Source organism: Sprattus sprattus (assembly GCF_963457725.1).
Source record: "Sprattus sprattus genome assembly, chromosome: 1".
In the NCBI taxonomy this organism is placed as follows: Eukaryota; Metazoa; Chordata; class Actinopteri; order Clupeiformes; family Clupeidae; genus Sprattus; species Sprattus sprattus.
In genome coordinates this window covers 26,323,256-26,350,084 of record NC_137920.1, presented here as the reverse complement: position 1 = coordinate 26,350,084, position 26,829 = coordinate 26,323,256, and the positions used below count along the sequence as shown (strand labels likewise).

The 26,829-nt window shown below is 41.2% G+C and overlaps 1 protein-coding gene across 1 annotated transcript in view; it reads left to right on the top strand.

The window, feature by feature from the left end:
- LOC308366591 (NACHT, LRR and PYD domains-containing protein 3-like) overlaps window positions 1-26,829 on the top strand; it is a gene marked incomplete at both ends in the record, with an annotated part of 39,242 nt that overhangs the window by 6,497 nt on the left and 5,916 nt on the right. Inside the window, 6 exons of the mRNA XM_080840307.1 lie at window positions 3,482-3,595; window positions 4,060-4,510; window positions 5,542-5,638; window positions 5,841-7,638; window positions 8,000-8,170; window positions 25,468-25,638. Of these exons, the coding sequence (XP_080696433.1) occupies window positions 3,482-3,595; window positions 4,060-4,510; window positions 5,542-5,638; window positions 5,841-7,638; window positions 8,000-8,170; window positions 25,468-25,638 (2,802 nt within the window). The remainder of the gene's footprint in view (window positions 1-3,481; window positions 3,596-4,059; window positions 4,511-5,541; window positions 5,639-5,840; window positions 7,639-7,999; window positions 8,171-25,467; window positions 25,639-26,829) is intronic.

Here is a 26,829-nt window from a genome sequence, read left to right as displayed (position 1 = left end):
TAGGGGTGTCACGATACCAAAAATTCTGTAGTCGGTACCAATACCAGTAAAATAACACGATTCTCGATACCAATTTCGATACCACGGTAATAAAAAAAGGATTTTCCAAGATTCCATGCACTTGAACTTGAAACATGAACGTCTTTATTAAAATATGTGAAAATAGCAAAATGTCATAAGACATACAAAACATGTTCAATATTGCATAGCACAACATAAAAAAAGTGCAATTAATGGTTAAAGTGCAACAACTAGTGACCCCAGACACATTCCAGACTTCCAGGCATCTTTTCAAAAGGTAGCCAACTGTGCAAAAACAACAACAGTGCAAAACAAAACCGTGGATATAACAGTGCAGCCATTCAGCTAACAAGATGAACATGAGTTTTGAGCTTCTTAAAGGGCGTATTTAATACAAAATTAATCGAAATGTTCAGTGTGGTCGCGGCGAAATTCCAGCTGTCACTCGCAAATCGTCTAGGCTACATTGAGTGTATGGAAAAAAATTAATAAATTGGGTAATCGTGTTTTATCAAACCAATTGCAAATGTATGTGTAACTATATTAAACTAGGACATTCTGTGAATTCTCCTAGTTAAGTCATTAGGGGTGCACGATTCAGAAAATGTCACGATTCGATTCGATACCGATTTTTAGGCTCACGATTCGATTCAAAATCGATTTTCGATTCAAAATCGATTTTCGATTCAAAAACGATTCTCGATTAAAAAAAATTGATTCACAGTATGTAAATGTTAGTGCTGTCAAACGATTCAAATATTTAATCGCGATTAATCGCATTTTTGTCATAGTTAACTCAAAATGAATCGCGATTAATCGCAAATTAATTAATCGCAAATTTTATTTTTATGCTCTTTTCATGGAAAAGTGGATTGGTTTGCTTTATCCAATGTTTTATTTTATTGAAAAATAACATTGCCAAACAGGGCAGTACAAAATAAAATTATAAAGTGCACATTTCAGACTCAGCCTATAGTGCAGTTAAACCATGGCTTAATATTTTCTTTTTTCAAGTTTGCTGTGAACATAGAAGTCAGGCCTCTTATTTCAAAAACAATGAACCGTAACAGTAAGGTTACCAATAAAAGGTAAGCCTACTACTTCTGTGCTTTCAGCCAGCTGCCTGTTGACATTTTCAGACAACAGTGAAGCTTGCTTCTTTTGCACAACACAACTTATAAAGGTAAACGTTCTATTCAGAAGCTTTTTTATCAACCATTTCGCTGTATCACGCTCACCATCACTCAAACCGTAACGTTAGCCTACTACACAGTTTGCGAAGCCAAAAAGAACGTTAATCTTAAAACTAGAATGCGTTTCGTGAACGAACTGCAAGAGTGTGCTTGCTCTGTTTTTCTCTCATGTTTGCTTGTTTATTGTGAAAGGGTCTAGTGTGTTCGTTGGCATAAAAAGTTAGTCTTCTCTTATAAGCCTAGTTAGTACATCTGATTAGAGCTAGCAACCATGCATTGCAGATTAAGGGGTCCCCTATCAGTGTTCATTTTGGCAGCTATTTTAGATTCAGTCTTAAGACAAAAATGCATATTAGTTTTAGTCACATTTAGTCATAGTTATCCTTCTTAGTTTCAGTCTAGTTTTCGAAAACTGAGCACACTACAATACTATTACTAACCATTTCACATTTACAGACATAAACCTATAGACATGACACAAAACATCTTCCAAAGACTTTATTATCTCAGCTGCATTATTCAGTAGCACAAAGTAGCCTATTACATTCATATTTACTTCATGTAACCCTGCCATAGCGATACAACACCTTTTTGACAGCCTCTATAGCCTAATTGCAAAATTAAATATATAAATAAATACTACACTGAAATAACGCAAACAAAGTGAATCTACAGTGAGCCAACGCTCGTCCACTGACAGTGTGGAAGAATGACAGCGACGAGAGCCAGGCTACATTCCAAGATTACGTTACTAGAAATGTCACTTTACATGAGCTTTGTTCATAAACCATGCAGTCCATAAAATAGGAATACTCTGTGTACTAACAGTATAGTAAGACCGGTCATTTGTTCAGAGAGCTTTCTAGCAACCAACAAGTTACAAGTAGGATAAACATCCTAGCGAAATCTGCGTTGTCGACAGACCATCGTTTTGACTGGAGTTTTGGTGTGCTTGCTAGCACCAAGTGGATTACCTCATCTACAATACATATGGGCTTGGACTCAAATCACTAGTAGGCCTACTTCACGATCTTCTATGGTTACCAGCAGATAAGGTAAATAATAATCGCCATATTTGCTTTAATGTTTTATAGAGTAAGAGGCTATGTGTAGGCTAACTCTCTATTGAAAGACACTGACCGGCGCATCAACACAAACTAGGCTCTGTGAGTCAAATTAGCGTAGCTAATCAGAAATGTTGTAGATGCCAGAGTTGGCAACTATGGCTCAGATTTAGGTTGTTATCCATCAACATTCATTTTACAACTTACATTAGTTTCGTTGTCATTCGACTCGAAAATCTCTGGCTCAATTTGGCAAAGCACTACTGCTCCCTTCAGGGTAAACATACGTGGACGTTTCGGTGCTGTCATTTTGCCGATCTGGCTGGCTGAGGTAATCGAGTGATTAGAGAAGGCTACAAAGTGGAATACTAAGCAGTTTGTAGCGGGAAATATTGAGAGTGAAATGTAACAAATTATACTGTATAATTACCAATGTCACAAATAGCTTAGCGGTAATATGAATAGCTTAAATGGGATGGCTACATTAGCCAGCTAGTTAGGAGAATCTCCGCTCTCTTTCTCTTATACCATCCTGTTCGAAGGCACATCACGTAATAACGTGATCATTTCTCAAAATAGTTAAATACAAATATGTTCAATAAGGCTTAAAGAATTAAATCAGGTGTGTAGATGAAGTTCAGCAACAGCATTTCCAGTGTTTACATCCATGATTGTATGCTGGTCGTCGCTGGCCGTCAACGGCCGTTACAGGAGAATACAGAGCGGCCGAGAGCTTCGCCTTCTCCAATCTCAACTAGAGTGGATGACGTCACAATGGCTCAACATTCCACCATGTTAGTCAATGAGAGAAAAAGGTGATGAAAAAGAGGAATAAAAAAGGAGTGGCAAGGAGTACCGCCACGAAAAGTCATAGCAGGTTGCACCGGATCGGGCCGGACGTTTCGGTGTTTGAATGGCGTCTCTATCTCAATCGGGCGAGGAGTAGTTAGCTGCAAGAAAAACGGGGAGAATAAATAAATAAAGAAAGAAAACTTGACGATAACAATACTGTGCTTCCCTTCGGGCAAGCACACTAATTATTATTATCATTTTTTTATAAATATGAATCGATTTTTGGAATTCTATGAATCGAGAGCACGTGTGAAGGATTATGTGGATTGGAGTATGCAGACATGCTAACCTTACTAACTTTAAGGAAGAAATATTTGCTAAGTCTGTTATTTTGTCTCCTTATGTAACCAGGCCACAGACACCCAGACCAGTGTCTCCAGTTCCCAGCTGTGTGTCTATGAAGAGTGACTGGTCCATGCCCGTTGGACCCAATTTCAGCAGTGGATCACCACAGTCTGATCCAAAGTGAGTTGTCAGCAATTATATTTTACCTTTGACAAATACACATATGTACAAGAGGGGAGTGTCTGTGCGAGAAGGAGTGAGTATGCAGATATGCTAACTAAGCTAAGTGAGGGCTGATGCTACATTATTATAAGGTGTGTGTGGGTGTGAGTGAGTGTGTGTGTGGTAGTGTGCAAAAACTGTGTACATTAAGATGTGCAGTGTTGCTTGGTGCTTCTAAATGTATTCATGTGACTGTGTGTGTACAAACCTATCAGCTGCTCTTTAATCTTAGGGGAGAGTGAATGATGTGTGCCTTTGTGCAATTATTGGTCACTGCAGTCAGATTAGAAATACACTGACCCAAGATGTGTGTGTGTGTAAGAGAGTAGGACAGTGTATGTGTTTTTGCAAATCCTGGTGTAAGGTTTTCTTGCGCATCGATTAATAATGTAATTCTTTGTGTGGCTTATCTGTCACTTCAGTGTTCCGAGGAATGTTCTGACCCAGGATCAGTCCAGGTGTGGAGTGTGTGAGCAGCTACTGAGGGACCCAGTCATGACCACCTGTGGACACAGTTTCTGCAGGCAGTGCATCAGCAGCTACTGGAGCCAGTCTGCTCCATCAGGAGACTACAGCTGTCCCCAGTGCAGAAAGAGATCCAGAGCACAACCCTTTCTGAACCCTGACGTAACCATGGCACAACCTCTGATATACCCACATACAACCATGGCCCAACCTCATTTATATCCCCCTACAGCCATGGCCCAACCTCCTGTTTATCACCCTACAGCCATGGCACAATCTTCTCTCTACCAACACAGAGAAATGGCACAGCTTCATCTAAAGCATTTTTCAGCCATGGCACAAGTTCCTCCATATCCACACTCAGACTCTGGGCAGAACCGTCTATACCCACACATCCACATGGCACAGATTTCACCACTGTCTGATCCAAAGTGAGTTCTCAACTGTTATATTTTACATTTTTACATTTTAAAAATACACATATGTACACGTGCGTGCAATAGAGCGAGAGAGAGAGGCTGTGTGTGTTTCTGTTGTGCAAATCTTAGAGTACACAGTATTTTTAGGTTTTACAAATACACATGCACAAGAGTAGAGGATTGTTTGTGCATGCGGGTGTGTTTGTTTTTGTGTGTGTGTGTGTGTGTGCGCGCGCATTAAAGAGAGAGAGAGAGAGAGAGAGAGAGAGTTAACTATAAGGATGACAAGATGGTTAATCTACTCTTTGACCCAGAATACGGGTGTGAGTGAGTGAGTGAGGGAGAGAGAGAGTGAGAGTGTGTGTGTGTGTTGAAGATAGAGAGAGCACTTCCAGTGTTGCTTGGTGCTTCTGAATGTGTTCATGTGACTGTGTGTGTGCTCTTTAATGTTAGGTTGCAGTGAAGGACGTGTGTCTTTGTGCAATTATTAGTGTCGCTGCGGTCAGCTTAATAGACCTTGACCCAAGATGTGTGTGATAAAGAGTTTGTGTGTGTTTGTGCAGATCCTGGTGTAAGGTTTGTTTAGCGCATCAATGAATAATGTGACTCTTTGTGTGGCTTATCTGTCACTGCAGTGTTCCGAGGAATGTTCTGACCCAGGATCAGTCCAGGTGTGGAGTGTGTGAGCAGCTACTGAGGGACCCAGTCATCACCACCTGTGGACACAGTTTCTGCAGGCAGTGCATCAGCAGCTACTGGAGCCAGTCTGGTCCATCAGGAGACTACAGCTGTCCCCAGTGCAGAAAGAGATCCAGAGCACAACCCTTTCTGAACCCTGACATAACCATGACACAACCTCCTGTATATCCCCATACAGCCATGGCACAATCTTCTCTCTACCAACACAGAGAAATGGCACAGCTTCATCTAAAGCATTTTTCAGCCATGGCACAAGTTCCTCCATATCCACACTCAGACTCGGGTCAGGGCCCTCTATACCCACACTTACACATGGCACAGATTTCTCCACAGCCTCCTTGGGATGAGCATATAGTCATGGAAGGAAGCAATCATCTCCAAACTGAGCATGCTCCTGTCAAAAGGGCCAAACTACCAGGTGAGTCTTTAAGTATTTCTTTCAAAACTGCTTCCAAGGGTTCCTACATGAATAGAAACACCATTTAGTTAAGAAACAAAATGATGATGACCTTTTGAAGTTCATTGTTCTCTGTTACTCTTGAAATATGGATTAGAGAGACGATAACAAATTAGTATGATGCTGATCTGATTTGTTTGTTTGTTTGTTTGATGCCAAATAGATGATGTCCTGAACAGAGTTCTGATGACTCATAAAGCCAGTATGAAGAGGAGGTTTGAGAGCATATCTGAAGGCATCATAAGATCAGAGACTCAAACACTCCTGAACAAGATCTACACAGAGCTCTACATCACAGAGGGAGAGAGTGAAGGGGTGAATAATGAACATGAAGTTTGGCAGGTAGAGTCAGCATCCAGATCACAAACTACAGAAGACACAGCAATCAACTGCAATGACATCTTCAAGCCCTTACCTGGACGGCAGAGACCCATCAGAACTGTCATGACCAAGGGCATTGCTGGCATTGGAAAAACCGTCTCAGTGCAGAAGTTCATCCTTGACTGGGCAGAGGAGAAAGCCAACCAGGATGTAGATTTCATGTTTATACTTCCGTTCCGTGAGCTGAATTTGGTCAAACATGATCAGTACAGTCTTCACAGGCTCCTGCTGGACTTCTACCCTGAGCTTAGGGAGCTACAGGATGGTGAATACAAAGACCGCCATATTGTGTTCATCTTTGATGGTCTGGATGAGAGTCGACTTCCGTTGAATTTCCAAGAGAACCAGAAGTTGTCGGATGTGACACAAACATCATCAGTGGATGTGTTGTTGACGAGCCTCATTCAGGGAACTCTTCTTCCCTCTTCTCTCATCTGGATAACCTCCCGACCAGCAGCAGCCGGTCAGATCCCTTCACAGTGCATCAATCAGGTGACAGAAGTACGAGGGTTCAATGATCCACAGAAGGAAGAGTACTTCAGGAAGAGGATCAGTGACCAGAGTCAAGCCAACAGAATCATCTCACACATTAAGGCATCCAGGAGCCTCCACATCATGTGCCACATGCCAGTCTTCTGTTGGATCTCAGCCACTGTCCTTCAGCAGATACTTGAAGAGGATGATGGTAAGGAAGCCCCCAAAACCCTGACTGAGATGTTCATACACTTCCTGCTCATCCAGACCACCAGGAAGAACCAGAAGTATCAAGAGGAAAATTATATATACAGACAGAGGCTCCTGGAATCACATAAGGATGTCATACTGAAACTGGCGCAGCTGGCCTTCAAGCATCTGGAGAATGGCAATCTCATGTTCTATGAGGAAGACCTGAGAGAGTGTGGCATTGATGTGAGTGAAGCCTCAGTGTACTCTGGCATGTGCACTGAGATATTCAGGGAGGAATGTGTGTTTCAGCACAAGAAGGTCTACTGCTTTGTGCATCTCAGCATCCAAGAGTTTCTTGCTGCACTTCATGTGTTTGCCTCCTACTTGAGTAAAAACATGGAGGCCCTGACACCATTTCTCAAAGGGAAGTCCATTTCTTTGCCAGATGTGCCTCTACATGAGCTGCTAAAGAATGCTGTGAACAAAGCTTTGGAGAGCAATAATGGACACCTTGATTTGTTTGTTCGCTTCCTTCATGGCATTTCTATGGAGTCAAATCAGAGAAATTTGATGGGTCTCCTGACACACACACACAGCAGCCCAGAAAGTGAGAAGAAGACTATCCGAAACCTGAAGGTGATGCAAAGGCCAAATATATCCCCTGAGAGATGCATCAATCTGTTCCACTGCCTGGTTGAAATGCATGATTCTTCTGTTCATGATGAAATCAAGGCTTTCCTGCAGGCAGAGAAGGGTTCAGTGAAACAGCTCTCACTGGCTCACTGCTCAGCCTTGGCTCATGTGCTTTTGATGTCTGGGGAGGTGCTGGATGAGTTTGACCTGAAGAAATACAAAACCTCTCCAGAAGGTCGTAGGAGACTGGTTCCAGCTGTGAGATGCTGCAGAAAGGCTCTGTGAGTTAATTTCTGCATTAACCTTGACACTGAATTCAGACTTGTTGTCATAGAAATGCTTTTGTTAAGAGGTGTTACTACAGGTAGCTTGGTACTATAGGTTTAAAGGTCCACTGTGTTTTTTTGCTTAAAGAAACTTAACTTGGTTTACATGAGTGTCTTTGAGAGAAGTAGAGCATCATTTTGTTTTTCCTTACCTGATGAAATGTTTCTCAAGTCTTTTGCACATTGTTTGCTACAACATTTACATCCAACCTGAGAAATAAGTAACCCTTCTGCAGTTCTACTCCTCCATATGGCATGAATGGGGAAGGAGGCACTCATAGTTTTATATTTTTTTCTTCTCTTGTCTCTCCGACAGACTTGCTGACTGTAAACTATCAGAGAGGTCATATGAGATTGTGGCCTCAGCTCTGCAGTCTGCAAACTCCCCCTTAAGAGAGCTGGATCTGAGTCACAGTGACCTGCAGCAGTCAGGAAAAATGCTGGGCTCTGCTCTACAGAGTCAAAACTGCAAACTGGAGACACTGAGGTCAGTAATATTGGAGACCGTGTTAAGAGACGCATACTGTTTACTGTAGCCTGTGTTAACCATTCAATAGCAACATCAATGTTTTACTCTAGGCAGAATTTGCTCTCTGATTTCACAGTTTGTCATATCTGTTACACAATTTTGCTTTTGCAGGCTTGCTGGCTGTAAACTGACTGGAAGGTTTTTGGCCTTGACTCTTCAGGGGGCAAACCCCCACCTGAGAGAGCTAGACATCAGTGATGGCGAGCTTCAGGATAGTGGAGGAGAACTGCTCCATCAACCACTGAATCAAGACTGCAAAGTCAGGTCTGTATATTAAGAGAAAAGCTGTCGGACAGATAACCCATGTCTTCACACATTTCCTTCTTTACTAGTATTTCTTATTTGGAAAGTGAAGAGGTGAAGAGGACATGTTTCTTACAGCCGCTTCCTCCCCCAATGTTGACTCATCTGCTGTAGACTCAAGCACAGCTCCTGTGCGGTCGTGGCGTCAGCTTTGCAGTTTTGTTTTTCTCAACTGAGTGTCTTGCATATGAGTGGATGTGATCTGCAAACATCAGAAGAGGATCTGCTCTCTGGTCTTGGAAACCCCAACTGCCGACTGAAAACACTGAGGCAAGTAATATTGCTGTTTTTCTAAAAACATTGAGTCTTATTACTGTGTGACCAAGAGTCTTAAATCTGGTACATATGTAACCAGAGAAAACAACAGCTAAATTGTACCTTGTGCTGTCACATAAGTTTTATTTAGTGTGTCTCTCAAGTGTTTAGGTTCCAGATATATTTTGTTTAATAGAGAGAGCACAAGGTCGGGATAAGCACAGTTCGACCCTTCTTATCACCTCTGGTCGAAACATGCTCTGGCACATATGCAGACTAATTGGCACCTAATAATCTAAGTTACACACACACAAAAACACAGAAAAGCTATGTTCCTGTTTACATAAGCACATGACTCATAACAGTGCTTGGAGATTGTAAGAAATGAAGGAAGTTTCTTTGTTTCTGATGCAGCCATCTTTATTCCAATAATGTGCAGTGACGAAGCAGCCTTACTCCGGATTCAGCTGTGTAGGACTGAATCACAAGCATTCACAATTCTAGGCATATATACTGTTTTAAGACCACTCCTAGGCCTCTAATGTAAATGAGCTAGGCTTGTAATGCAAACAGGTCTGGCAACCTTTTGTTGTGGTATATGATAATCTGGTTTCTCTGTCTGAGATGGTTCTCAATGGCCTCCCCCATTCCCATACTATGATTAATTGCAGTCACTCACACCTCAGTTTGCTTCCTGACCCCAGGTGTCTGAGGAAATTCAGTGAGGGGACTTTTCCTTTGTGACCATGATAAGATAACCATTTGGGGTATTCCGCTGGTGGTCACAGCAGCTGCTTGATCATGAATCTTACAGTCCACCCCTTGATGCTATGAAGCCATACATAGCATCAAATCAACTTTCTTTCTCAAAGTCACATCTTTCACAGAGTTGTCCAGTGGCGGGTGATGTCCTGCTTTAGGTTGCCCCCTCTGTGGCCATTAGGGAGTCTTACCCGTCATTGGACTCATCACCCTCGCATACACTGGTCATCTCCCAGTCCCAATAGGTAACTTATCAGGGGGTCATTCTGTAATTTGATACTATAAGATAAATATCTTTTATCAGGTTTGGAGAAGCATTTGAGAACCACCACAGCCAAGGAGACAGTCTAAGATAATTGAGCAAAACACAAAGGCATCTGACATCCTAAACACAAGTAAATATAAATGTAAATGGTCCCAATTGTTATCAAACATCAAAGCATACATCTTCTTTTCATCTTTTCGTGTTTGTTCGTGTGTGTGTGTGTGTGTGTGTGTGTCTGTGTTTTGTGGGTTCGTTCGGGTAAGGATATGCACACCAGTGGTGGATATGCATATTTGTCCTGGGGAAATCACTTTATCAAATTTCAGAGAAGACGCTCTCTGATTCTCTCATTGTCTTTCTTGTCCATGCACTCTATTGAGTGTGCCTTTCACCTTTCAGCAGATGAAGCTCTGAAAAGTGTTGAGATCTTTGATTGTTCATTGGGTAGTTTTCTTTATTGTCTTCATCAGTTGTGGTTCATTTCATTCCATCAGTCAATCTCTTAAGGTGCATCTCTGGGCTTGTGGATCTCAGATCCATGTATGGTCTCAGGTCCTTTGGATTCCTGGTCTGTAGAAACCTGTTGTGTGGTGGCCGTCTGGATTTTTCTTGTTGGTCCCAGTTATGCTTTGTGGTGGCCCTTGTCCACACCTCAAGCCTCTTGACTCTTGGCACTCTGGTCACCCAAATGGACTCCGGTCCCACAGGTTCCATTTCCACAAGTGGTATCCCTTTACATTGGGTTAGTCATCTGGTGTCTGAAATTTTATATAAAAGAAAAGAAATAATGTTGCCCCCCCCTTTCCCCACAAGAATTTCCACACATCCAACATGTATCAACAACACAAACATAATCAAAACACAACATTAAAACACAAACTTAATCAAAACACAACATTAAAACAGGATTACAAATATAAACTCCCCCCTTTTTGATACAGCACACATTTTCAAAGTGTGCTACTATCAGCATCATTTGGAATCCCAATGTTTTGGCTGCTTGTGTCTGAGTTACAGCCATTCTCTTCAAGCAGTGATTTGTCTGGCCAGGTGTTAATAGGTTCCTCTTGTGGTCTATTGTCTTGATGCAATGTCAGTTGACTCTGTAGACTATGTACTTTGTGAATCAGTTCTTGATAGTTGTCCCTTCTTGTCTGTGAAGAGTTACACATTCTGGCTATGTGTCCACTCTTTCCACAAGAAAAACAAACAACATTCAGTTTTTCTGATCTGTTCTGATTTCTGCAGTTCCTTGCTATGTGTCCCTCTTTTCCACATGAATGACAGTCAATGCCTTGATGTCTTCCCACTCTGTCTTGGCAATGTCTTGCAATGTGACCCTGTTCTCCACATGCATAACAAACATAGTTCAGACAGGAAACTCTCAGAGTAAGTAAAAGATTTTATTAATGTAAGTACAAGGTAGTATGTTTGGTCATGGCGCCCTAGATCTGCTCAAGCTGCTGCTGCAAGATAAAGTTGCACATTGCAACTGCTGCAGCAAGATAAAGCTGCACATTGCAACTGCTGCTTAAACACAATTTACACTGTAAATTACTGCCACAATAAATACAAGCAGGATTTAACGAAAACCCCCTTTAACCCTTTGGTGACTGTGTTGAACATTCCGTTTTTTGCTGCTTGATGTCCACCTTTCACAAAAAGGTCTAATTCTGAAGCCTACTACACACCATCAATGAAATAAACATATCATTTTAATTAGAAGAGTCAGCTGTATTAAATTAGGTAAAATATATCTGGTAATTTTGATGAAGTAATGAGTAGTCTTTGAAAATCCTCTCCAAATATTTGTCATAAAATCGGAAAAAATTACTTATTTGACATTAAAATACATTTTCAGTATATTTGTCTACAAGATAGATAAAAATGTAGAGTGTATGAAATATTCACAATTTTGTTGGCTATTTGAGCAAAATAACTGAAGGTAAATATTCTATACTGTTCAAAAGTTATGATGAGTTTAGTGATTAGTGTGAAATACAAATAATATGATTTAGAATGTTGTCCGAATTCTTACTCAAACACATTCTCTCCACGAAGAGACAAAGGCATGAAAACTGGCAATGAAGACAAATACAATGTTTGTTTGTTTTTATCTGGTCTATAATAATGAGGACATAGGCATACACCAGGCCACAGTAAAGAATTAGAGCAATCAACTTGTAAAGTTCCTCGTATGTTGTATCTGTCCATGCCCCGTGTTTGTCGCCATATGTTGCCTTGTTGGGTACAGCACTCCATGCGTAGGCATTGGTATATCCCGAGACCTGCTGCATCAGCTCAAAAGAAAAAGCCCAGATCTGGAATTTGTCAATATATTAAAAGGTCCAACACTCCTGGCTTGTAGGCCTCTTGGCCCTTTCCCTCTTGGTCTCACACCTCTCCCTCTCATTGGTCTTGGGTTGGCTGGCAGATTTTCAGGAGCACCATCATCGCAGCTCTCCTCGTGGCTAATATTGCCATTACCTAAGCTGCAAACCAATTCAGATCAGAAAAAGGAACAGTTCATTTTCTATTCTTCATTTACACACCTATATATATATATTGCCCAAAGCCCAAGTTATTATTAATTATTGTACAGGGCTGAAATAACAAGCGCACAAAACCTTGAGGTCTCAAATCAACAACGAAATATTGACAGAACTACACTAAAACCATAAGTAAGTCACATGTTTTCATGAATTAGGTAAGAAAAACATCTTGAAAGGAAAATAAACACTCCTTTATCTTTTCTTCTAAATGTCTTGTTAGTCCCTGCTTGCTTATGCCTTTCAAATGCCAAAATGTAAACAAACATGTTGTTTGCTATTAGTACAATGTGCGTTTGCATCAGCTTTGCGGTAAACGAGTGAATGTTCGCCCAAACAAATCTACAAATCTAGCCAAATTGATAGGCGAACACAAAACGAAATACAAAGGTTTGATAAAGTTAATTATTTACTCCGAGAAACAAATGAGGAAAGCTAGCATGCATTTCAGTAATTACTTGTGAAACGTAGCCTACCTTGTGATAGAAACGCAGTCGGAGTAGCCTACTTTTCTCCGGCGCTTTCTCCTTCCAATCCTCGGTAAAATTCAAACTTTTTCTCCACTAGAAATCCATCGAGGACCACTGTGTACATTGGTTTCTTGGTCACTCGTCATCCATTAGAAATGATGCTTCTTCTTGTGCTGAAAATCGCTGTTTCTCACTGAGGTGACGCATACTTGCGGACGCCATGTTTGTTTTTTCTAACCTCAGTCACGTCACTCGCGTAGGTTGATTTGACAAGCTCTGTGAGACTAGCCAATCAATAAAATGGATTTAAAAAGCATGTAATCTGATTGGATGGGTTTTGAGGAGATGGAAAACATTTTTTTTTTTCAAAAATATGTTATTTGCCGTTGTCATGACACCAAAACGTCATCGTTCCTGGAGGAACGATATTTACATGGATCGTCACCAAAGGGTTAACTATAAGCAGATCTAGACAGGTGGAGCTGGGGAGGAGGAGGGAGCAAATAAGCGGCGTCACTCAGACTGAGTGAGCCTGGAGACCGGAGGATTTAAACTAGCGCGGGCGTATGAGAGCGAAGGTGATTGGATAGGTTGTGTTGTCACTAATTAGGGGCGTCTCTCCCGTTTCCTGTATGAACTTGGTCATTTCAGACAGGAAACTCTCAGAGTAAGTAAAAGATTTTATTAATGTAAGTACAAGGTAGTATGTTTGGTCATGGCGCCCTAGATCTGCTCAAGCTGCTGCTGCAAGATAAAGTTGCACATTGCAACTGCTGCAGCAAGATAAAGCTGCACATTGCAACTGCTGCTTAAACACAATTTACACTGTAAATTACTGCCACAATAAATACAAGCAGGATTTAACGAAAACCCCAACATAGCAGATGGACGCCAGACATGTGTGCTGCTGCAACATGTTTCAGTTTCAGTGACCTATAAATGAAACCCAGCCTTGGTGAAAGCATGGGCGAGCTAAGTGAACTAAAATACCAGTGTCGATAACTAGTGACAATGTGTGTACCTCAGGTCGAAGACGGAGGTTGCTAATGACCTACCAGTGAATGTGATAAATAGAAAGAAGAATAGAATAAGAGAATGCCTGAACGATGACACACTTGGTCATTTCAGACAGGAATTCTCAGAATAAGTAACAGATTTTAATAATGTAAATACAAGGTAGTATGTTTGGTCATGGCGCCCTAGATCTGCTCAAGCTGCTGATGCAAGATAAAGCTGCACATTGCAACTGCTGCAGCAAGATTAAGCAGCAGCTTGAACACAATTTACACTGTAAATTGCTGCCACAATAAAACGAGCAGGATTTAACGAAAACCCCGACATGGCAGATGGACGCCAGACATGTGTGCTGCCGCAACATGTTTCAGTTTCAGTGACCTATAAATGAAACCCAGCCTTGGTGAAAGCATGGGCAAGCTAAGTGAACTAAAATACCAGTGTCGATAACTAGCGACAATGTGTGTACCTCAGGTCGAAGACGGAGGTTGCTAATGACCTACCAGTGACTGTGATAAATAGAAAGAAGAATAGAATAAGAATGCCTGAACAATGACAGCAGGCTGGAGTGACGCCCCCCAAGAGCAACAATGTGAAGAATAAACAACAGGTTAAGGGGTCCCAGCACCACCTGAGCATTACTCATAGCTTTTGGCCATTGACAATGTCTTTGGCGTTAGGTCTGACATATTCAATTCAATTCAATTTAATTTGTATAGCGCCATAATAATACAATTGCCTCTAGGCGCTTAACAGGGCCCAGCCTGAACCCCCTTAGTGCATGCACAACGGCAACAGGGGCAAGAAAAAACTCCCTGTTGGGCAGGAAGAAACCTTAAGCAGAACCACGGCACATAAGGGGGGACCCATCTGCTTAAGGTCGGCCGGGTGGAGACATGAAGGTAGACGGGGAAGGGTTGTGTTCATAAGCTGAGATGACCAGCGGCCCATTCTTTAAGGGTGGCAGCCGGTACTTTAGGCGCAGCACTGTGGCAGCTCCGATCCTGAAGGAATGAGGCGTGTATGCTTTAGGATCCAAGCCGCAGCTGGCAAATGGACTCCAGCTTTTGAAGACCAGGCTCTGGTCATGGGCTTGCAGTCCAGTGTGAGGAACAGGGGCTCATCGGGGCAGCAGAACATCGGGAGGCGCGATATGGAAGATAAGGGACAGAAATCATTGTTAGAGGCAGAAATAATGATAGGCACACCCTTGCAAAATGTATCAGTTTGAGTTTTAAAATTAGAGTGAGTGGTCGTGATCTAGTAAGAGATCGGACATGGTAAGGTCTGAAGTGGGATTGAAAGCCCAACGTAACTTACGCGAGAATTGCGTGTATTTCGTGGACTCCATAGCAACAGATGGGAAAGCAATGTAAAATCTGAAAGCTTCCGAGGCTTTATCAAGCTACCATTGTAGTGGTGTAGTACTCCACTCTTGCGTTGTGATTTTGATGGCACCCAGCCCTTTATTCATGCTTTGACAGGTTTAATGAACCCAGAGTAAGCGATCACACACAGTATCTTCCGAATGACAGCCTCTCCCAGCCAGGGAAAATGCAGACTGAGTTTATATTATTACAATATTGAGAAAACAAAGTACACACGAATTACAACAAATACATCGGGACACATCGGAACCTCTCTCATTGCGTCAGTTGATGCATGACGCATGGTTACTGGTCTAGCTAACCAGCAACGTTGAATAGAAAGCTCTTATAGGAATACCTCAACTACAATATACTACTTAACATGGTAATGAGAGTTGGTTACATGCCGGGCCCATACGCATCAGCTGGGGTATCATCTATGACAACGACTGTTCTATGACTGACATCATTCACGTCGCATGGGTCCGCCCATAGTGCCTCACTACCCCTAGTGCCTAGCGCAACGGTAAAATACAAACATCTCGCAAACTATGAATTCAAATCTTCAAAATCAAGGATGCACAGGTTCACGACATGAGTAGCTACAAGCGAAATCTCACACTAACGTAAATACCGTCAGGGAGATACGCCTTAGACGGACACTCTGACACACAGAGATTCCTGGATTAATAGATAGATGCACAATGAAGGAGTTTATAATTGGAATGTTTAACAGCGTGAAAGCAGCACAGAAGGAGGTGAAGTGAGACTAAGCAGTCATAAGAATTCAGTGTGATTTGGCCATTCCCAACCTCATATAGTGTGCAGCTGAAAAGAGAAACGGCGGACTGAAGACTGAATCATTCCCCTATACGAAGTAATTTATCCTCGGGAAGAGAAGCCCGCATATCACGCTACCCAACAGAACAGTGGTGGACGAAGTACACTAACTACGTACTTAAGTGAAGTATAGATACCTGGTGTAAAATATTACTCCAGTAAAGTAGAAGTATGCACTTTGAATTCCACTTAGGTGGAAGTATAAAGTATTTGCCTTCAAATACTTAAGTATTAAAAGTAAAGTACCTTAATGAATTATGGTTTTAATGGCCTTTTATCATTTCCACATCAAAGCTCGGGCTCAACCAACTGATATAAGATTAAAATACTAATGCCAATCTTTAAATAGTGTCTTACATTTGTCTATTTAAAGTGTATAAGCACAACATTGAAGCTATCTATTGCAATTAGGTAAGACAAAGTGGTTATGAAATAGAAGAGAACAATTATTTAATTTTACATTTATTTTTAACTTAGTTGCACATTTAGTTATAAAAATGTGGAGCTAAACATAAGCTCATTTACTATATCACATCTGTCTGTCTGTGTTACCCTTAAACTCATAAGTCCTGATTCATGTTTGAATAACAAATACCATTACAGGAACTAGTTCCACAAAATCAGAGACTGCATCTGGTGTTGTAATAGTTTGTGCTGAAGACTAGTAATAGCAGTGATATTCCCTACACAACTGTACAAAACAACAACACTTGACCTAGTTATACTAGTTTGTGCTGAAGACTAGTGTTAGCAGTGATATTCCCTACACAACCCTAGGTACAAAACAAACACTTGACCTCAGATCAAACATGAAGAAAAAATGTCATGTCATTAGAGGAACTAGTCTTTCCATACATTGCACAACTACAGAGCATACCAGTCTGCACCGAAGGCTGTAAAGAGTATGTAGAGATACCTTTACCGAGGGAGTTTGCCAAGAACTGCATGATAAAGTTTGCGACATCTTGTGCCTTTATAAAAGGCAAGCATTTTTAAATGTGAGCCTGAGCAAAACTCCGTTGATTGTGTATGTTTCTTCCATCATTTATGTAGCGTTACTGAGCATAACAGCCTCAAAATGCTGCAGAATTCAACGTATAGCTAACGCTCAACGGACGAACGAGCTGTAATATAACTTGCATGTGTTATGCCAACAAATTTCAGCAGACACAACTCAAACCCCTCATTTGGCTTTCAACTTGTTATTGACAGTAATCTCAACCATTTCCGCGATTTAACATCGTTAAGTGGAAGAGCTAAGTTAACAATAATTCATTGATCAAGTATCAAGCCAGAGTGAGAAGCCTGATGTTCGCGCATGCGCTTTTGCGAAGCATGGTAAACATGACAAAAATTCCTGTTACAAGGTTGGATAAAGCATGTAAACCTAATTCATGTAGTCCATTATCATTCTTGTTATCAGTATCATTTATCATTTGTCATCATGATTCATTTCCTGCTGATAGTAATGTTAGATAGTGCATGTAGAAATTAGGCTACTGGTTGTAGCTGTATTGTTATTTGTGAATTGCTGCAGGAATTCATCTTTGTCATTAAAGTAACCTTACATTGAGGAGAGTATTTCTTCAGGCACAACAAATCTTAACAAGATTGACATCATTACCTGCGATTATCTGGCTGCGAAGAGCGTGTGTAAAGGCTGCTGCAGAAGGAATGAAAGCTTCCGAGGCGGCCATTTGGCACAGCAGACGCATAGGCCCTGCGAGGCTAGATGCCCGGTGGTTTCCGGAAGCGGCATTAACTCTTGGAGCCGCTGCGGTCGCGGGGACTGGAGTGCTTTCCAGGGTGGAGATGCGGATACGTTGCGATTTAAGACATACAGCTCCGCTTCAGTTTGCCAATCCATTGAAATACACAGTCCTTCGAATATCTAAACGTATCCAAATCACGATTCTTATCCATCGATGAGGAAAAGGTCTTACAGTGTGGAGGCTATCCTATAAGCCTCTGTGTGGACGGCAAGAGTTCTTAACGCGTAGCAAATCTTTGTCCGAGCATGAGCTCTCTTTGCGTGGTGTTCCCGTTAAATATAAGATACAGAAGTGTACATAATTAGTCCTTTTTACCAGGTGCTGTTTGCATATCAAAACAGGAGTCTTTCTGTGAAGTGGGTTTCGGGCTACGGTAAGACCGTGAGTTCCCCGCCATCCACACCTTTCCAGCAAATAAGCGGCGTCACTCAGACTGAGTGAGCCTGGAGACCGGAGGATTTAAACTAGCGCGGGCGTATGAGAGCGAAGGTGATTGGATAGGTTGTGTTGTCACTAATTAGGGGCGTCTCTCCCGTTTCCTGTATGAACTTGGTCATTGTTCATACCTTCCCCCACTACCAGGGCAGTGTCTTGCAATGTGCCCATCTTCTCCACATGAATAGCATATAACACCCACTGGATTGCTTCTCCTGAAGCCATTACCTCTGTGTTGCCAACTAGACGAACTGGTTTCTGGCCCTCTTTGTCTCCTGTTCTGCAGGGCAAGCTTACATCCTACAGCTGTAGCAGGGTGTGATTTCTTAGAAGTGGCTTGATTGTTGTAAAATTGTGTCATTTTAGCAATAATTTCGTCATAGCCCGAGAGATGAGTCACAAACATTTCTATGGCAGAGCGAGTCTGGGGATCACTCTTGTTGATCAAAGCAAATTTATAGCCAATATCCTCAGTCATGATGTCAGGGTTACCACTGTACGTTGTGAAAGCTTCCAGTAACCTATGTGCAAAAGCTGCGGGATGTTCTCCTTTTGTCATTGACACCTCTGCTAACCTTTCTGGATTGACAGATGCAATCCCCAAAACCTCCAGTAGTGCTTTTTTTCGGTCCTGATTATTTGCCATCCTATTCTTCACTTTATCTGTCAAGGCTCTTGATAATGTAGATGGAAGGCACAGGCTCAACACAACACAAGCATCAAATTCTGTCAATCTGTATATGTCCACGCAGTTCTCCAGACTGGATAGAAATTCTACCGGATCCTGTGTCCCAGGTTCAAATATTCCCACACTCTGTACCACTACTGCTAACTCTGAGGGGCTAAGCCATTTTATGGTGTGTGACATTACCTCCTCTCCACTTGCTGCATTCCGCACAATGGTGGAGTTAATTGGTGCCATTGGGTACTTTACCGTGACACCTGAATATTGGCACTGACTATCCTGTGAATCTGAATGTTTCTCCCAACATTCCTCATTGGCGGCATTGCTGTTGCCAATATCAGATGTGCTAATGGAGAACTGGCTAACCTTATGTACCACCAAATCTAATTCACCTGACAACACTTCCACTGATGATTTCAACAATTTGTTTTTAGCCATGAGAGTTTCCATTTCTTTCTGCAACTGCACATTTTCTCTTTTCAAAAGCGTTTCAGTAATCTGAAGATTTTCTATGTGTGCCAAGCCGTCATTAAGACGTGATAAGAGTGAATTATTCTCTTCTTTCAGTAGGTCTCTCTTTGCTTCTACGTCGTCTAATCTTTTCTTGGTCACTTTGTATGTGGCAAGAAGTCCTTGAAGGGCATTTGCAACTTTCCCTTTTTTTGTGTGTTTTGGTATATTGGAGTAATTTTCAAACCGGGACCCTGCCCACTCGTAGGGCGTATCCTCTGCGTACTCTATTCCGTCAAATATTCCATGCGAACCGTGTTTCCTGATGTATTGAACAATAATATCTTCCATTCTAAAGTTAAAACAAAAACTAACAACAACAATCTCCGTTTTATGTCAATCAATCTTGGTATTATGCTTCGTATGTCACGTATTGGCTAGGCTATGACGTTTCCGTCCTGAACAATGAAATAGCGCCTTTCAACAGTCAAGCGCGTAGGCCTACACAATTTAATTCAAATTATTTATCTTTCCCGTTACTTCGGATCCCATCTCAAGCTTATGGATTTGTGCCGTAAAATCTGAATGTATGTCTATAATGCTTCATGTTCAACTACTGGCTATTATCTACTCATTATTCGTCGGGCTGACTTCACTTCTTTCTCACACTCACAAATACACCGGTTAATAATTATGCCTCTGTCCATCGGGCACAACAGTATTCTTGAAATTGCCTTAGGCAACAGGACTTAGTGCATAAACCACACTACTTTTCAGCTACTTGTTTCAGTTACTTCAAAAACGTTTTCACAGTCTGGCCTTTGTTTCAATTACTTTAGGTTTTCTGATACAATTCAATTACCACACTACTTCGGGCTGATTCAGTTACTTTAGAATCTTTAGAAAAACTGCACAGAGCTAACCCACAGCCAGACACCTCCTGCTTATTAATGGAATAAAGACATGAAACAGATTATTTCTATTCTTAAACCTCCTTTCTAGGTTGTTTTAAACGTGCAAATTTCCTGAAAAAAAAACGTTTTTTTAGTAGAATACTTACCAATTCCCCTCTTCTTTTTTTTTTTGAAATTGCAAGATGGGCTGGCTCGCCAATTGTAAGAAATGAAGGAAGTTTCTTTGTTTCTGATGCAGCCATCTTTATTCCAATAATGTGCAGTGACGAAGCAGCCTTACTCCGGATTCAGCTGTGTAGGACTGAATCACAAGCATTCACAATTCTAGGCATATATACTGTTTTAAGACCACTCCTAGGCCTCTAATGTAAATGAGCTAGGCTTGTAATGCAAACAGGTCTGGCAACCTTTTGTTGTGGTATATGATAATCTGGTTGCTCTGTCTGAGATGGTTCTCAATGGCCTCCCCCATTCCCATACTATGATTAATTGCAGTCACTCACACCTCAGTTTGCTTCCTGACCCCAGGTGTCTGAGGAAATTCAGTGAGGGGACTTTTCCTTTTTGACCATGATAAGATAACCATTTGGGGTATTCCGCTGGTGGTCACAGCAGCTGCTTGATCATGAATCTTACAAGATTAACTCCATCATTTACTTGATTTAACAATTTGTGATAGTCTGTTCCACAATTTTGTGTTTGCAGACTTGCTGGCTGTAAATTGACTGGAAGATGTTTGGCCTTGGCTCTTCAGGGGGCAAACCCCCACCTGAGAGAGCTGGACATCAGTGACAGCGAGCTTCAGGACAGTGGAGGAGAACTGCTCCATCAACCACTGAATCAAGACTGTAAAGTCAGGTCTGAATATTTAGAGAAATGCTGTTGGACAGAGAACCCATGTCTTCACGCATATCCATCTTTACTCCTCGTCAATTTCCAAATAAGAGGTCCTCTACTAGTACTATATGTTTCTTACAGCCGCTTCTTCCCCCCTGTAGACTCATCTGCTGTAGACTCAAGCACAGCTCCTGTGTGGTCGTGGCGTCAGTCTTGCAGTTTTGTGTTTCTCCACTGAGCGACTTGGATATGAGTGGCTGTGATCCGCAAACATCATTAGAGAAGCTGCTGTCTAGTCTTGGAAACCCAAACTGCCGACTGAAAATACTGAAGCAAGTAATATTTCTGTTTTTAGAGAAGCATCATTGAGTTTTATTACTGTGTGATCAAGAGTCTTACATGTGTGTAACCAGAAAAAACAAAACAGCTAGGTTGTACATTTGCGTCACATTAGTTTTATTTAGTGTTTCTCTCAAGTCTTAAGGTTTCAGATATATTTTGTTTAAACCATACACAAGTTACTAATTGAAGTCGAACACAATGGACCAATTCCAGGTGTACCTACAAAGTGTAAACGTTCCTTTTATTAAGGTTTATTGTTTTCAAAACACAATTCTCACAATTTTTTGAGTATTAAATCAACAACATTGTTTTGACATCAGCAGACTCACTGTAATTATCTCGTTTCTTTCTCATGTGAATTTTATTCAAGAGTGTCTTTTCTATATTACGCACATATTTAAAACGTGTTTTTCATGCTGTCTTTTAGACTTAAAGACTGTAAACTCACACATGAGTCCTGTAAGGTTGTGGCCTCATTTCTGCAGTCAGCAAGCCCCCTGCTAGACCTGGACCTCGGCAAAAATGTCCTGAGAGATTCTGGAGTCCAACTTCTTTCTAAGGGACTGTCTAGTCCTCACTGTAAACTGCAGACATTAAGGTTGGTCTTACAATATCATGATTCCGGATAACATGAACAATATCAGCATAGTTCTGTATCACACATCACCACCACAGCATTTAGATGGAATAAACAATGATGCTGTATTGAGTGCATAGTGTTTTTTCCGGTTAAGTTAGCGAATGGCAGGATAATGAAAGTGTTCTGTTCATAATTTTTTTTTCGTTTGAATTGCTAACACAATAAATGTACTACATTTAGTTTAGTACTCTTCCCACTTTTACAGCAAACCTTAAACAGCATAATGTAGGCTACTGTTTTGCAGTGCTGGATTGACAGCTCGATGGTCATCTGTAGGAGTCTGAATGCTTCTTGAGAGTTAGCATTTTCTAATACCAGAACATCAGGGATCTATGGATAGAAGACTCTCACTTCAGGCTCTAATATTAGAAGCATCTGATGTCATTGACATGCTGAAAGTCTGGTGTGGAAGTACTCATTTGTACATGGATGAGAGTTTGCTCCTTAATAAGCCTTCACTGTGGCTCTGGAAGGTTGAGAGTATAGGGGTTGACTTGCTGACTTCCTAAGGTGTAATTACTGGGACTGATGGCAAGTGATAATGTTTTTCTTGTTCATATTTCATAAAATGGAGCTCCAATACTACATTGAGTATTTGCTCTGACTGCCGTGCCAACAAACCTGGCTGTTCTGCTTTTTTTTACTGTTACAGTACAACCCAGCAATATTATCATGACTTGTGCTTGTTAAATTAACATTTTATCTGACTGCAAAAGTCTTGTCTTAACCTCATCATTGATAGGCCCAAATCTACACTATTGCAGTACGAGAGAAGGGATGAGATTTTTGATATACTCAATCATTGCCAGTGCAATTGATTGAATATAAATTAGCAAACCAAAGTTGAAGAAGGCACCACAGGATGTAGTCAGGTTTCTGTAGTTTATTTCCTCGTGGAGACCCCCTCTCAGCTGGTACTCAGAGAAAGACCTACCTTACTGTGCACTGGTACAGCTGGTATTTAAACCATTTCAGTCAGGTATAATACAATAGGGGAGGGGATGACCACACCCTATAGGTGTGAGGAAGGGGTAGACAGTGGGGTGAGGGGTTAATCTATGGGGGAGGGGGTTGATAAAAGGGTAAAAACGGGGGAGTGGTTCAGGTCTCAGTGAGACAGACAGAGTACACATCCAAGGTTACAGATAGAAAATAAGGCTACACTTTGTCTTACAACAACAGAATAGCAATATTAACAGTTGCATCAGTCCCCCATATGAGCACTTATACGTATGCTCACACAATAACCACCATGCAGCAGCCAATCAGAGCAGGAAACATCAATATATGTTACAGATACAAATTATACAGAATAACAGTAGAATAGTTATTTTGCAGTTCCATCGCTATCATGAATCAGAAGCTAATGTAAAATGACCCAGACTTTATCCTAGGGGTTTACTGGGCCTGATATCCAAGATGGCTATGTTTCGTCACAACCCTCTCTCTCCTTCTCTGTATGTGTATTTTGTGTGTCTCTTTCAGGCTCTCTGATTGTCATATCTCAGATGACGGTTATGTTTGTCTGGCTTTCACTCTGATGGCAAATCCCTCCTATGTGAAAGAGCTGGATGTGAGCGACAATAATCCTGGAGAATCAGCAAAGAACCTGTTATTTTCTACACTGAAGGATCCTCACTTTAAAATTGAGAAACTTCGGTATGTTCTCTAAAGTTTTCTCCACTTTAAGATGACTAATTGAAGATTGATTTTGCAGGCTGAAGATGTGATGAATTAAATTCCCTCAAAGAACATGAGAAAATATCTTTGAAGAGGCAATCACACGAGATGATCGACGATACAATGATATCCATAAGGCTAGCTCCTATGTGCCCCACACAAAAGCATACTACTAAACGTTTGCATATGATTAGCAGATACTGCACATAAAAATAAATATGCAGGGAGGGGACAAGGAATAACTACACTTTTGTTATTTTTGTGCTGTGTAAAATTAAAGTGATCTACAGTTTACTGTTCTGTCCATGATTGTCTTTCAGACTAGCTGATCACAGACAGTGATAAATCCTTTGAGATTGTGGCTTGTGCTCTGCAGTCACCAAACTACCTGCTACAGCAGTACCTTAGTAAAAATTAGGAGTTGTCTGTGTCATTCTAAACTTTCGAACAGTATTGTTTTAAGTCCTGCTACCATGCCAAGTTATACTCTCTGTCTCTATACCTCTCACTCTACTCAGACTTTCTGGCTGACAATAGCACCATTAATGTTTTACTTTAGGCATAATTTGCTCTCTGAATTCACAATTTGTGATAGTCTGTTACACAATTTTGTTTTGCAGACTTGCTGGCTCTAAACTGACTGGAAGGTTTTTGGCCTTGACTCTTCAGGGGGCAAACCCCCACCTGAGAGAGCTGGACATCAGTGACGGCGAGCTTCAGGATAGTGGAGGAGAACTGCTCCATCAACCACTGAATCAAGACTGTAAAGTCAGGTCTGTATATTAAGAGAAAAACAGTTGGACAGAGAACCCATGTCTTCTTACATTTAATTATTTTCTAGTATTTCTTGTTTGGAAATTGAAGAGGTGTAGAGAACATGTTTCTTACAGCGGCTTCCTCCCACTCTGTAGACTCATCTGCTGTAGACTCAAGGACAGCTCCTGTGCGGTCATGGCGTCAGTCTTGCAGTGTTGTGTTTCTCAACTAAGTGACTTGGACATGAGTGGCTGTGATCTGCAAACATCAGAAGAGAAGCTGCTCTCTTGTCTTGGAAACCCAAACTGCCGACTGGAGACACTGAAGTCAGTAAAACTGTTCACAGAGGCCTTATACACATAATCATATTTTTTTGCCATAGAAAAAGCTCAAAGCTTAAGAAACAAGACATGAATTTGAGGAACAGTAATTCCAGGTGCTGAACCTAATGTGTATGAATGTGTTGCTGAGTTGTCCATTTGTGTGTGTGTGTGTGGTGTTGTGTGCGTGCTTGTTCATGTGTGCATGCGTGCGCGTGTGTGTATAGCATTGAATCCACACTGAACTGAAGACACAAAAATACATTTTGAAGGAGGCTCTACAAGTTTGCAAAGCTTTATTCCATGTTCTCTGTGGTGGTAAACTAAAAGAGTGGTCTGCTGTATATCCTCTCACACTGGCATTGATGCATACTATTTCTTTTCACACATGTGTTTTTCTATAACAAGACAGTGACTTTGATAGCGACAGAGCATTGCTCCAAATTGGGCAAGACATATTTATAAAGGAAGCAGTCAAGCTGTAATGCTACAAAGTTTTTAATTTCTGCAAATGGAGGATTTTGTGATGAAAAAGAATTCCAAGCACACATTTTTTTTTCTTAACTACTCTCTGTCTCTTTACCTCTCACTCTATGCAGTCTTGCTAACTGTAAGCTAACAGAGGAATCATGTAAGGCTGTAGCCTCTGCCCTGCAGTCATTGGTCTACCTGACCGAACTGGACATCACAAACAATGACCTGAAGGATTCTGGAATTCAGCTTCTCTCTGCAGGACTAAGTAGCCCTCACTGTAAACTACAGACATTAAGGTTTGTGTTTGTCTCATTCTAGTATCTAGTATTACTCCTGATTGGATCTTTTGATGCATGTGCTAGATTAGTTTGCTGTCCATGAACTGTTCACACTTCTGTCTATACAAAACCATCTGCATTTTGGCCGAAAGTAACAGGACACTCCTGCCAACTATCAATGTTTCCTGGTACACTAAGTAGTTGTTATGGTGTAATGAAGTTTAAACACATATTCTAAAATGATTGGGTGTAGGTGGTTAGTAAATGGATTCAGAGTGTTGTTTCAAAGTGATATTTCTTCAGGGGATAATTACAATTACTTTGACCCATGGTATGGATTCGCCAGTCAATCAGTGTGGGTTTGGATTGTTGCAGACTTTTTACCAAACTTTTGCACTTGTATAATCGCTGCCTAGCAAGAGCCAGCTAGAAATCATCATGACGTGTTTTCATTCATTACTGTAAGAACATGTTTAATGCTTAAATATAACTGATACAAAGTGTCCCATTTGTATTGTGTGTAGTAAAGGTCTGTTAATCATTTTTTTATCAATTTAAATTTCTCAGATAGAGAGGCTCCCCAAGGAGACCAAAATAAGTTAGTAATTTCATACCACAGGAACGGAGACCTCAGTCAGGCAATGGTAGAAAAATCAGGAATAATGGGGCGCATCAAGTAAGAGAGCGCATGGCTTCACATAAAGATTCACCACCTTCGCTTACTAGACAGGGAACAAACATGACTTTTCATTTTTTTTCCTTTTCACACTTGTCTCAACACACTCAACTTGTCCACTTTTTCAAAACACTTATGCAAACTAAACTATGGATACTTTTCCATTGCTTAGATACAAAATGCATTCAATGACCACCAATGCGCCAGATACGGCCTCCATCATCCATCAAGCATCCATAAAGCAATGCCTGTCATGTGAGCCAGGCGTTAATCTCTGTAAGCAGTGTGCTACTGGCTAATGAGAAGTATTAGACATTTGTTGCCATGCGTTGTCTATTCTCTTTGTTGCGAGGCTAAAGATACATGGAACTAGTGGTCTTTGTGGTCCAAGTGGCATCAGGTTAAAGGTTTACAGTAGAGGCTGTTTACGTAGGTTCAGGATTAAACCATATGCAATGGATGAATTCCAGGTGTACCTACAACATGTATGAAGAGAAAAATATAGATGTAGTTGTCGCTGAAGACATTTCCCC